The sequence below is a fragment of the Acinonyx jubatus genome, chromosome D1, assembly GCF_027475565.1.
Source record: "Acinonyx jubatus isolate Ajub_Pintada_27869175 chromosome D1, VMU_Ajub_asm_v1.0, whole genome shotgun sequence".
NCBI classification, from domain to species: Eukaryota; Metazoa; Chordata; class Mammalia; order Carnivora; family Felidae; genus Acinonyx; species Acinonyx jubatus.
This window is the reverse complement of record NC_069390.1, coordinates 17604634-17617127: the sequence shown is the minus strand read 5'-3', so window position 1 is coordinate 17617127 and position 12494 is coordinate 17604634. Positions and strand designations below refer to the sequence as shown.

The 12494-nt window shown below is 52.6% G+C and overlaps 1 protein-coding gene across 1 annotated transcript in view; it reads right to left on the bottom strand.

The window, feature by feature from the left end:
* SYT13 (synaptotagmin 13) overlaps positions 1 to 10384 on the bottom strand; it is a 41448-nt gene extending 31064 nt beyond the window's left edge. The window contains exon 1 of the mRNA XM_027072830.2: positions 10087 to 10384. Coding sequence (XP_026928631.2) covers positions 10087 to 10266 — 180 coding nt within the window. The 5' untranslated portion in view covers positions 10267 to 10384. The remainder of the gene's footprint in view (positions 1 to 10086) is intronic.
* Between the last annotated feature and the right edge of the window lie 2110 nt (positions 10385 to 12494).

The window sequence follows — 12494 nt, the reverse complement described above, 5'->3', positions numbered from 1 at the left end:
ACACGCTCAAAATTTTTTTTTTTACTGAAAGGAGTCCAAAAATCTTGACGATCAGAGCAGTAATCAGCTCTCACTTCTTGGGAAGATTCCTGCCACCCCTGACACACCTAACACAGCTGTAGACAACTGGTGTGATGAACATCTCTACTGCTAGAATCCGAGCTACAGGTCAAGGACGTTGTCTGTCTGGTTCCTGCAGTGTCGTCCCCAGGGCTCAGTGCCTTATGTATATAGTGAGTGATCCAGAGGTATGTTTAGAATGAATGAGTATCCTAGAAGTGGAGTGTTCGTGCTCTCCTTCCCATCCTCACAGAAGCCTTTTCATGTCTCACATCTGGAATGTTTTTAACGGACTCTGTCTTTCCTACATGGTAAGCCTACACTCCAGTCACTGCTTTCGCAAAAGATAAATAAGAAAACGACTTGGAGATACTTAAAATATACCCTGAGTAGCTCCAGGTGCTCAGGCTGTCGGGTGCTTTCAAAAGTCATCTCATTTAGTCTTGAATATGACCTGAGAGAACCTTATCACCATCCCTGCTTGTTGAGGAGAAAAGTGGGAATCAGGACGGTCGAGGCCATTGAGCCCAAAAAATGGTGGAGGAGGAATTCAAATTCAGGTTTGGGGTCTCTGCCTAATCGGCTGCCTATTGTATCTCAGCAGCTTGCTCATAAAGTGAACATTTTGATCCGAAGAGGCAATTTCCTCTTTCAAGTGATCTCAAAACCCTGGATCGTTACGAAGCCCGCTAATTCCGGTGGCCATCCAGAATCAAATGCAAGTCTACCGTGGAGCGGTTCTGCGGATGTTCATTCCTTTCTGTTCTCTGTTTCCGCGTGTTTGGCGATGAGGCTGTCGAACAAAGGGCAGCTCAAGTCACGGTGCTACTTAAAGGGTCCGTCCACTTGCAAGGTAAGAGCCGTGCTCGTTTCTCTTCATAATTTTTTTAGCAGCACGTCCAAAACTGTGGTATATGATGCTTTTTCAGGTAAAACGCTGTCTTCGTGGGCATTAGCCCATTGGCTTCGCAGCTGAAGGTTTTTAAACTGTCTCCGATATTAGCCAAGAGAATGGAGACCATCCATCCATCCATCCATCCTCTGACTCAGGCAGCCATTCAACATTTCTCCTCACATCTCTGGCCATCTGCCAGTCCTGCTCAGTTTTCTCTACAAAGAAACAGTCCATCTTGGACTTAATGAATGGGGGGCAGGGAGCGGGGCGCCCATGAAATACATCAAAGTACCCTGACGTCTACGCCAGTCGGAGGGAGATTCAACTTCGCAAAATTCCCATAGGCTGCTCCTCCCCTTTGTATCTATTCATATTCGTATTCATGTATGCAACGACTAGCTATTTGACTCTAATCTGTTCATGAAAACACGCTGGCCAGCCATTTTCAGAGAGCAGTCACTCGTACTCTGTTAAATGAGACAAGTTTTAATGCATTCCAAATCCACCCGAAAACCTCAATCCACGTCCCAAAATACCACTGTAACACCCTTAAACATCATGTAAAAAAAAAAAATCTTTCAGGAATTTTCTATACTATTAATCAATCAAAACACCCTTCACTTAATTAGCACTCAGGAAACTCCTCGGTGGGAAGGTTTGCACGTGTGTGTAGCCAATTAATACCGTAGGGGACCAAGGCCCCTCCTCCTGGAATCGCACTGGCCTTGATAACGTGAATACATAAGGAGATGATATGGAAAGATAGTAAATAGCACCTCGATTGGACCTGGGTTTGTAGGACCCCCCAGGTACGTGAGTGAAGCCGACTGGGACCCATGAAGGGCTAAAGTTCCAGGGGGGAGAGGGTGGGGAGCACGACAGTGATCACACGCAATGTATTTAAAGGGTGGGCAGCAGGTGCAAACAGGCTAGTACAAGAAGGGAGCCAAGGGCTGCCACACCCAGCACTCCTCGCAGAAGACTCATGAGCAACGAAATGTTTTTATAGGTGTGCCCTTGTAGGTTCACTGTAATGGCCATTCCCCACAGAGAGGGCCAGGCGTCCACCAGCTGGGGATATCCATATCACGGGACATTATTCAGCCACAAAAAATAAGGTTCTGATACAGGTCACAACATGGATGAACCTTGAGCACATTATCCGAAGTGAAAAAAGCCAGACACAAAGGGTCGCATGTTTGAACAATTCTAAATATGTCAGACGTCCCAAATAGGCGAATGCCTGAAGACAGAAAGCAGATTGGTGGTTGCCAGGGACTGGAGAAGAGAGAGAAATAGAGAGAGTGTCTGCTTAATGGGTGCAGAGTTTTCTTCAGGGGCGAGGAAGATGCTTTAGAGCTGGATGAAGGTGAGAACAACGTTGATAGTGTGATTTGTACTCTTTAAACTAGTTCGTGAATTTCACCTCTATTTTTAAAAAAAAAGCTTTGAAAACGACTGTAACGTTCCTATCACCAGCGCCCCTCACATGGGCATTGATCACTGTTTGATATACGAATGAATAAATGAAAGAGTGAACCCTGGTCTTTAGTGCCCTGCTTGCCTCAGGCCACTCTCCAGCCTCATTGTACATCAGGCCCCACCTTGCTCTCGCTTTTTGGGCACCCTGACCTTTTGCTAGGTCCTCCTAAGCACTAAGTAAGGTTTCTGTCACAGGACCTTTGCACGGCTGCATTCTTCCGGAGCCCCTCACCTCCCTCCCCATTGCCCTGATTAACTTCCTTTCTAGTCCAGCTCTCAGCTTGGCCATTACTCTCTCCAGAAAAGCCTTCCCTGACCTTCCTGACTGGGTCAGTTCCACCTTACCCTCTCCTAGCACTAGAAGTTTCTCTTCAGGTCACTTGCCACAACCACATCTTCATTTATCTGGGCTCTTCTTCTAACTCTGGTCTCCTTTACCACAACATAAATTTCATGAAGGATAAGAATGGGTCACTGTGTTGTTGAGGAGGGAGCAGCTACCACTGTATCCCCATCTCCAAGCACGGTACCTGGCACATAGCATGTGTTCAGTAAACATAGTCAAGGGAGGGAGAGAAGGATGGAGGCAAGAGGGAGGAATATATCCACCCTTTTCATCTGTTTTCCTTTAGAAACCTACAAACACCGGACAGCCTGGGTGGCTCAGTCAGTTGAGCGTCTGACTCTTGATTTCATCTCAGGTCACGATCTCACGGTTTGTGAGATCGAGCCCCGCATCCGTGTCTGTGCTGACACCACATTTCCTGCTTTGGATTCTCTCTCTCCCTCTCCCTCTCTTTTTCCCTCTCTCAAAATAAAGGCAGAAACTTAAAAAGAAAAGAAATTTACTAAGACTTGATTTCTTAACAGATTGGCTACAAAGAGCCCTTTGTACGCAAGTGTATGTTGATTCTGACGTGTCCCTATAGAATCCCTTAGTTCTTAAAACCTATCCCTGTGAAGCCATTCTCCTCCACCTCAAAGCAACGTTTCCCAGTGTTTGTTAGCAAGAAATCAGCTGTGGACATAGTGAATGCAGTAACACTGGGGAAGAAGTGAGAGACAAACTGTTAGCGGTCACTGGGAGATTGGAAGGTCAAATAGCGTGGATCGTCTATGGGATTCGGATTTCTCCTGCCGGTCTCCGACTCTGGGACGGCCAGTCACCCTTGATCTTGCCTCCTCTTTGTCTTCTGGCTCTGCTGCTTTCCCATCTGACCGGTCCCTCCCCTTCCTTCTGACTTTGCCTTACACCCCTCCGATTTTTCATTTGGCTGTTTCTTCCATGGGGTTCTGATGGCCTGTCTATTCCCCTTCTTACGACCCAGGTACTCGATGGTAACCGGGGCCAGTGTCTGAAAACCTGAAAATGTCTAAAGATACAGCAATCTTCACTCCTGGAGTTAACGCAAAGAGAAGAGCCGGGCACCTGAATTATTTATACGCTCGGGCAGAGGAGAAATGAGGAAGGGAGGGGGATGGGATGGTCTGGGACCTGACCCCAGGGAAGGGATTGGGGACAGAGACCTAGGGTCCACATCGTATCAGGAAGGGCCTGGTGTCTCCGGTGGCTGTGTGCTCATCTCTCTCAAATAATCTATGCTAATTTCTTGATGAAAGATTCATCCTGTCTTCCACGTTGCTAAGCAACCAGCCCAAACATGTTTACTGTGTAAATCTCTCTGAGGGCCCTGGGCTGCACCCAGTGCCTGAAGCGGGATGGACGTAAGAGGAGACAAAGCCGCCCAAGGCTCGGGGAAAGGTTTCTCAAGCTGACCTGCAAAAATGCGTAGTTTTGATACTTTTATGCCATATCTGGGGAAACACAGTGGCCCAAGTATAACTGTGACTAGCCCTTTTCTGCTAATCTCCAGCCCCCTGCTCAAAAGTGTGGGCTCAGGAGCCAGGCTTCCTAAATTTGATTCCCAACTCTGCCACCAAGTGTGACTTCAGAGTGCTGTGTTCTGTTTTTCCCATCTGTAAAATGGAAATAATAATGATGCATATTTCACAGGGCTACGGTGAGGACAAAATTAACATGACTCAAGAGGGCCCGGCATGCACCCAAAGAGCCCGCAAAACGTTGGTTATGCCATCGTTAGTGCTTACTCCTCTAGGGAGATGCTTCTAAGTTTTTTGTCTGTGTATTGACACGAATTGGCGAGTCTGCCAGACAGGAGATCAGCTGAGAAATAAATCCTTTAAAAAGGTGAGAATGCATGGGGGGCAGACCGTGGAGCGGCCCGGAATCACACCAGTTCATGGGGCCTCTTCTGACCACTGAGGCACAGGGGAGACCTTGCCAAGGCAGTGAGCCGGAACAGGAGAAAGCTCTTTGGGCTGAAGGTGGGGATGCCCCTCTCCCAGGGCTTCCCAAGCCCCTGCACCTGCCTATCCCGACAGAAGCATAACAGGATTCATGGCGATTTGCTGGCTGGCTTCGTTGTCTGTCTCCTCACTTATCAGGAAGAGCACACACCCGTCTCCTCCTTGCTGTATCCCAGGGCCTAGCGTGTGCTCATTAACTTTTAATGAATGAACTTATTAGCTAATGAATGCAGCATATGGGTTCTGGTTCATCCTCGCTCTCAATAAGTATTAACTTAGATTCGGGATCTGAGAGGACTTGCTCCGGTGGTCTAAGGAAGAGGAGGGCAAGACAGGAGGGTTGACATGGCCACACCGATGGTCTCGAGGCCCCAGTCCCAAGGAGGAGGCGGCCACAGGAGTAACAGCAGAAAACAGATGGGGCCAGGGAGGTAGTATCTGATGGATCACAAGAAAAGGAGGGCCCTGCCTCTTGTTCACAGCCTGGAAGTCCTCCTGGTGATGAAAATTGTGACTTGATACTAAATTGATGTTTACAAACTGTGTATGACAACATGAAAACTTTTAACGACAACTTTACCAGAGTGTAACCATACAAAGAAAAGTGCATAAATCAGAAAAGGAGTGGGGCGCCTGGGTGGCTCAGTCAGTTAAGCATCCTACTTCAGCTCACGTCATGACCTTGCGTTCACGAGTTCGATCCCCGCGTCGGGCTCTGTGTTGACAGCTCAGAGCCTGGAGCCTGCTTCGGACTCTGTGTCTCCCTCTCTCTCTCTGCCCCTCCCCCACACATGTTCTCTCTCTCTCTCTCTCTCTCTCTCTCTCTCTCTCTCTCTCTCAAAAATAAATAAACATTTAAAAAATTGTTTTAAAGAATGCAACAAGGCAAGCACCATGTGGGGAGCAAAATCAGACACTAAAACCAAAGTTTTCTAAAAACAGGACCCCAACTCCTGCTAAGTGACAGGTGTCCGGGGTTCTGAGCTGTGGTAGAAGGCGCTTCCCCCTGCTCACTCTTTATTACTTAGGTTAACCAAAAACAGGGTTTCTTCTGAAGGGACCCAGAAGTAAGGGGGAGTGAAAGCCTGTGCAGACCAGCGTGAGGAGGAAACTCAGGGGGAGGGAACCAAGGGGTCTGGCCACCTTTCACTGAGTAGATTCTGAAGCAGTGGTGAAGGGAAGATACGCACACGCGCACACACGCACACACACACACGCGCGTGCACACGCACACACACGCACTGCTCGCCACTCTGTCTCCTCACGCAAGCTGCCGGGTCACTGCATAATCACCAACCTTCGGAAGCTGGGCTGACAACAGTGAGGGAGGTCCCCGGGTGACCCTGCCAGACCACGAGCGGACAATGTAGTAAGACTGAACCTCCCGCGTCCCCCAAAGGACTCCACCCGGGGGGGAAGGGGAGGGATTGTCTCAGGAGGCAGGACAAAGGGTCCAGAGTGTGTATTTTGGAAAAGCGAAGAAAAACCATGAATTGAAGCCAGCTGGAGGCATGAAAGGTGATGACTGAGGGTTTCTGCCTTCCCTCTCCTCCCACTTAGCAGAGATTCGGGGCCTTTTTTGTTCCATGGATTCCTTCAGCTCTCCAGAGAGGCCCCGTGGACACTTCCTCAGAATGTGTGCAAATAAAAGACATCGGACCACAGAGGAACGTCTAATCACATCGGCTCGTGAAACGGCTGTACGGGTGCCTCTTCGTCCACTCGTTCCCTAACGGGATCTGGCAGGGGGTTTAATAAGCACCATGATTTAGACCTGGCGATAAACGTACATGATGCTACAGCTGTAGTTGCCTTGAAACTACCTGTGATTTCCCTCGGGGACGAAGTCACAGATATCGTTAACACTCCTGTAGAGTGTTGCCAATATTCCTACTAAGGGGAGATGCTACATGTCCATCACCGAGGTTAGTTAGAAAAGAAAGATGTACTTTTTTTCCTGTCCGAGACCATGAACCACTGAAAGTCTCTCCACAGACCCCGTGGGGAGGTCTGGGGAGCCTCAGGTTAAGAACCCCCAGGGGAAACATCCAAGTTCTTCTCAAAATCACTACAAACTTCAACCTCATCCAACCATTCGGGGCCCGACTGTCCAAGAGACTTTTCCGGCAACCACAACCAGTGACTTACAGAGTCACGGGCAGTCCCTCCGCATCCTACAGACATCCGGTTCAGTGTATGGGCGTCCGGAGCCCAGTTCCCCAGCCCTGCGCCCTCCTTTCAGAGAACGCCTTCTGAGAGCCTTCCCCAACTCCGCCCCTCCTTGTCAACGTGTGCCACTTTGATCACCCCGCTGTCATCTGTCACCCCTCACACCACCTCCTTCACTTATTTGGAAATGTCAATTGTGCCGTGTTTTCTCTGTTGACTATCTGGGTCAGTGCTGAATCTGAGCACAACGGCAGCCAAACCAACGTCGTGAGATGCCTCCTGCGCCACATCCGGCTTGCCCAAATCCTTGTCACCGAGAGAACCAGATGAGGGAATGTGGAGGAAGGGGTCTTGTGTGTCAGTAAATGTTTCCTGTGCCCCTACAGAGCGAGCACAGGGTTACAAAGGCACGGTGCATATGCACTCACATGTGCAGAAATGACTCAAGCGAGAGTCCCAAGTCGCTGGACGCGGCGATACCTTTGTTTGTCCACCGTTTCTTACTGGACACCTAGTCGGTTCTAGCCACTGAGCAGGTGCTGGGAATAAATAACCTACAAGTAAGTGGGTATTGGGGCGCCTGGGTGGCTTGGTCGGCTAACCGGCCGACTTCGGCTCAGGTCATGATCTCGCGGTCCGTGAGTTCGAGCCCCGCGTCGGGCTCTGTGCTGACCGCTCAGAGCCTGGAGCCTGTTTCAGATTCTGTGTCTCCCTCTCTCTCAGCCCCTCCCCTGTTCATGCTCTGTGTCTCTCTGTCTCAACAATAAATAAACGTTAAAAAAAATTAAAAAAAATAGTAAGTGGGTATGAAAGATCACACCCAGTTATAACAAGAGCTATGAAAGAATTGGAAGGAACAATAGGGAAGAGGGTAATGGGGGGGAGGTACTCCGTTACATGTGGCAGGAGATAAAATCCTCCCGAGAAGGTGAAATTTAAACGGAAAGAAGCCTGGGGGTGCCTGGGTGGCTCAGTCGGTTGAGTGTCTGATTTCGGCTCAGGTCATGATCTCACGGGCTGTGAGTTCGAGCCCTGCATTGGGCTCTGTGCTGACAGCTCAGAGCCTGGAGCCTGCTTCCGATTCTGTGTCTCCCTCTCTCTCTGCCCCTCCCCCGTTCATGCTCTGTCTCTCTCTGTCCCAAAAATAAATAAACGTTGAAAAAAAATTTTTTTAAAAAATTTTTTTAAACAAAAAGAAGCCTGAGGGATGGGGAGGAGCTCTGTGTGAAAAGCCAGAGGAAAATGGCCATGGGGGCTGGGGCGGGGGGGGGGGGGGGGGGGGGGAGGGGGGGGTCTTTAAGAAGGATCGGAAATCCAGGGAGGGTCAGATTTCAGATGATTGGGAGAAGGGCACGAACCTTGGCTTGGAGAGGGAGACATCTGCCAGGTCAAGCACGTGAGGGAGTTGAGCGGCTAAAAGCACGGATTCCAGAAGCAGACCAGCTTGGCTAGAATCCATCCAGCTCTACAACTTCTCTAGCTGTGCGGCCACGGGCAAGTCACTTAGCCTCTCTGAGCCTTAGCTTCCTCATCTTTAAGTAGGGATCATCAAATACGTCCTTCATTGAGTTGTTCAATGCATTAAGAATAGAGCACTTAGCACGGTGCCTGACACAGAGCACATGTCAGGTAATGGTTTGCTATGACTTGTTCCATGCTCGTTGAGAAGTTGTGAGGGTGTTTGAACCAAGGAGACGGTTGTCTTTAACAGGTTCTTGGCCATTGTATGGGCTACTGGTCATGACTAAAACAGAGTTGGAAGGGATCCCAAAGGTCATTTACACCCAGTCCTTCTCCAGTGCTTTTCTCTGGGGAGGTGAGGGGACAGCGCCTGAAGAGCCACCTCTGTGACAGGCAGAATGGTCTTCCCCTAACGCTGGGTGGGAGAGAAGGTTGAGAGGCAGCCGGCTACAACTTCTGAAGGGTTCCCCCACCCCCTCAACTCCCGGTGGGTGGAGAGCCCACTACTCCCACCTCAGATGGTTCTGGGTCTCATGTCTCGATGCCCAGCTGGCTCCCATTCCTGCCAGTGTCAATGTCACTTTTCTTGGATTGTAAGTGCCTCAAGGACAGCAGCCATTTCCTTCCATTCTCACTAGCCGGTGACTGACACAAGGCCCCGGAGCAAGCGCTGAGTCTCAGAGCTTTTGAATAATTGATTGGAAAAAGGAAGGTGGAATCATAGCATTCTTGTGCCTCTCCCAGACCTACAAGCTCTATGAAGAATCTAGAGGGCCTTGGGAAGTCATCGAGACAAGCCCCTGACCCAGGGCCAGCCTCCCTCAAACACCCAGCAGGACTTTCTCTGGTTCTCTCCAGAGGGCATTTTGCACTCCCCACCACGGCGAATGCTTCCTGGAGTGCACAGCCCGTCTGGGGCTCCTTCCAAACCTCTTCCCTAGACCCCCTGGGTCACACTGTACAATGGGGACACCACCCATTTCCTGCCCAAAGGGCTCTGGGTACAAGCCAATGCATGGGATAAAGCCCTCCTGGGTCCAGGGCCATCTTCGGAGCTATCCTAGGGGAGGGCACAGCAAAGACCACCTGGCTGGCTGGCTGGAGCTGAGGGCTGCTGCGAGGGGGCCCCTCCAGATTCACCAGCCTCTCCCCAGACCCCAGGCACCCCCGCCGACTCCCACGGGTCCAGCAACCACCTCCCCTCTCGTTTTCCCGTGGCTTTCCCCCTTCTCAGTTAAACCGGTGCTTTTCCAGACACCCCCCCCACACACACACACTTCTCTCTCCGGTCCCCATTTCTCCCCCCCCCCAGTTCTGCACGCTTCTAACCCTCCAGCCCCCTCCCGCGGTTTCCTCCCAGCCGCTCCACTCTCCTCCCGGCCCCTGTTCCAACCCAAGTCCCCTTCCCATTCCGTCCCCACCCCTCCCCTTTAGCGCTAGGCTCCCCATTCCTCTCGCGCCCCCACCCAGCCTGCCTCCCCTAACTATTCTCCCCGACCCTTCCCCCCGCGCCCAAGCCTTCCGGACCCCTAGCCGGGTGCTCCAGCACGTCCTCCGCCCTCCTCCCCGCCACGCTCGGTGGCGCAAAGAAGGCGACCGCTCCCCCCCTCCTCCCCAACCCGTTCCCCCGCGGCTGCGGCCGCCGAGACCCCGCCGCGCCCGGGACAGGCCGAGGCGCCGCCCCCGCTCACCTGTTGTGCGGACCGGAGCACGCCGGGTCTCGCCTTCTCCGGATCCGGGTCCCGCTCCCGCTGCACCCCCTTCTTGGGATGCATGTGCCGGCACAGGCAGGTGACCCCGCACAGCGCGAGGATGCTGGTGGCCGTGCCCAGCGTGGCGCCCAGCGCGATCACGGGCACCGACAGCACCATGGTGCCCGCGTCCCCGCCGCCGCCGCGGCCGCCGCGGCCGCCGCGCACCTACCCCGGCCGGGCCCGCCGCCCGCCGCCGCCCCGGCAGCTCCTGAGATCGGGGCGCGCCAGCTGCTCTCCCGCCGCCGGAGGTGGTGGCGGCGGGGGGGGGGGGGGGGGCGGGGAGGGGGGACGGCTGCGAGGACGTCAGAGGAGGAGGCCGGCCCGGAGCAGGCTGGTGCGCCCGCACTCAGCTCCACGTCAACCCGCACCCCCTCCCGCCGGCACGTGACCGGACCCCCACCCCAACCGCAGCCCAGCGTCCAGAGGGATGCGAGCTTAGGGTTGTGCCAGGCCAGTCTTCACGCTTTCTGTTGGCGGGCACTTGCCCCGATAAGGGCGGGAGCTGGCGGAGGCCACACCGTGTGAGCTGGCGAACCAGGGCTCCATCTGGGTACAGATTTTGCCAGACTACCAGCCCTTCCTTCCCCACCTTCGCTGGCCCAGCAGGCTGTGAACTTGGGTCCTCCAGGAGGTTTTCAAACACACAAAAGCTGGAGATTTCCGGTCTGCCGAATTTGCCAGGTGTTGGCTATGCGGTGAGGGTGAGGGGCAGGCGATGGGGAGAAGGGAATTGGTCTCTGTCTGGCGTGGAGACTGCGCCCGTGTCCTGGCGAAGGGGACCGCCACAATTCTGCTCCTTTCCGCATCTCCTTTAGGGTTCCCTATGACCTCATCTGATCTGCGGCTCTACGCTTGCAGATGAGGAAGCTGTGGCTGGCAGGGGATGGGGGGCAGCTAGAAAAATCCGGTCATCCCGAGCCCAGACTCAGACTGGCAGATTCCAAGTCCATGTGTCACACTCAGAGAAAGAACTTATCTTGGATGAACAAAGACTGTCACCTGCAGTAGCCAGGAGCCCACAGCTGGTCCGGAGAGGGGGGGAATAAAAGCACTGTGCTTGGAGTGAAGGGAAATTAGAATTCCAGGCGTGAGGAAGGCCGTCTTAGAGCAGAAAACAACGGTTTTCAGTGCGTTGCATTGTGTGGAGTGTTTTGGTGAATTCAGCAAAAGCGTTTGCCGTGTCTGCAGTTTTCTATGCGTGCCGGGCACGTGTGACAAGGAGTGAGGACGATTTCGTCCACAACCGGGCTCTCAAATTCCCGTGGCGCCGATGACTCCTAAATCTATGATGGCTCTGGCCAGGCCTTCTGTGCTGACCTGCAGAAGTGACCACCGCCTGGGGTGTGGCTTATCTCCCCCGTGTAACAAACCGCCCATGACTCAGTGGTTGCTTCTCATGATCTTGCAGGTTGACTGGGCTCAGCTGGGTGTACTTCCTGCTCCAAAGGATGTCTCCTGCGACTGCACTCGGCTGGGCCGGGCCGTGCAAGATGGCATACCACATGGCACTGCCGCGGGGGGCACAGCTGGCTGTCCCCCGGGGGGTGCCCTTTGGTTGTCCCCCACGTGGCTGGAGCTGCACGGCAGCCAGGTTCCAAGAGGAAGGAAGCGGGAGCGGCCACTTCTCTTTAGGCCTGGCTTCAGAAGTTCTAGAACGTTGCTTCTTTGGTCAAGCAATAGTCTCCCTGTAGTTCTTTCCCTACAAGGCATTAGAAAGGATGTTTCTGAAATGCAGCGCTGATCGTGTCACTCACATGCAGAAAAGCCTTCAGAGTTTCTCCAGTGATGAACCCAGAGACTCCAGTTAGATCCAAAGTCCTAGTGGCGCCTGGGTGGCTCAGTTGGTTAAGTGCCTGACTCTTGTTTTCAGCTCAGGACATGATCTCGAGGTTGGCAAATTCTAGCCCCGAGTCTGCTCTGCCCATCCTGTCTCTGCCCGTCCCCCGCTTGCTCTCTCTCTCTTTAAAAAAAAAAAAAAAAGAAAAAAAAATCCAAAGCCCTTTGTGATGTGGTTCCTGCCAATCCCTTCAGACTCACCTCTGTACACTTCCCAACATGCCTTTGAGCGTCCGATACTCTCAGGAACTTGGGATTCATTCGGCAAGCTAATCTCTTTGGAGCCTTCATACCATCACCCATGGGTGCAAACAGCAGGTGCTCAGTAACTGTTGAAAGAGGGAACGGTTCACCTGATCATCTCATGGAGGACTTCCAGTGGCTGGGAGGGAATCCCATTTGCTAAATGAGCTCCATGTGATTAAACTGACTCTTCCACAAATATTTATTTTGTGCCTGCTGTATGCCAGGCACATTTTCCTACTGAGCTCCATTCGCTGCCAATCGCG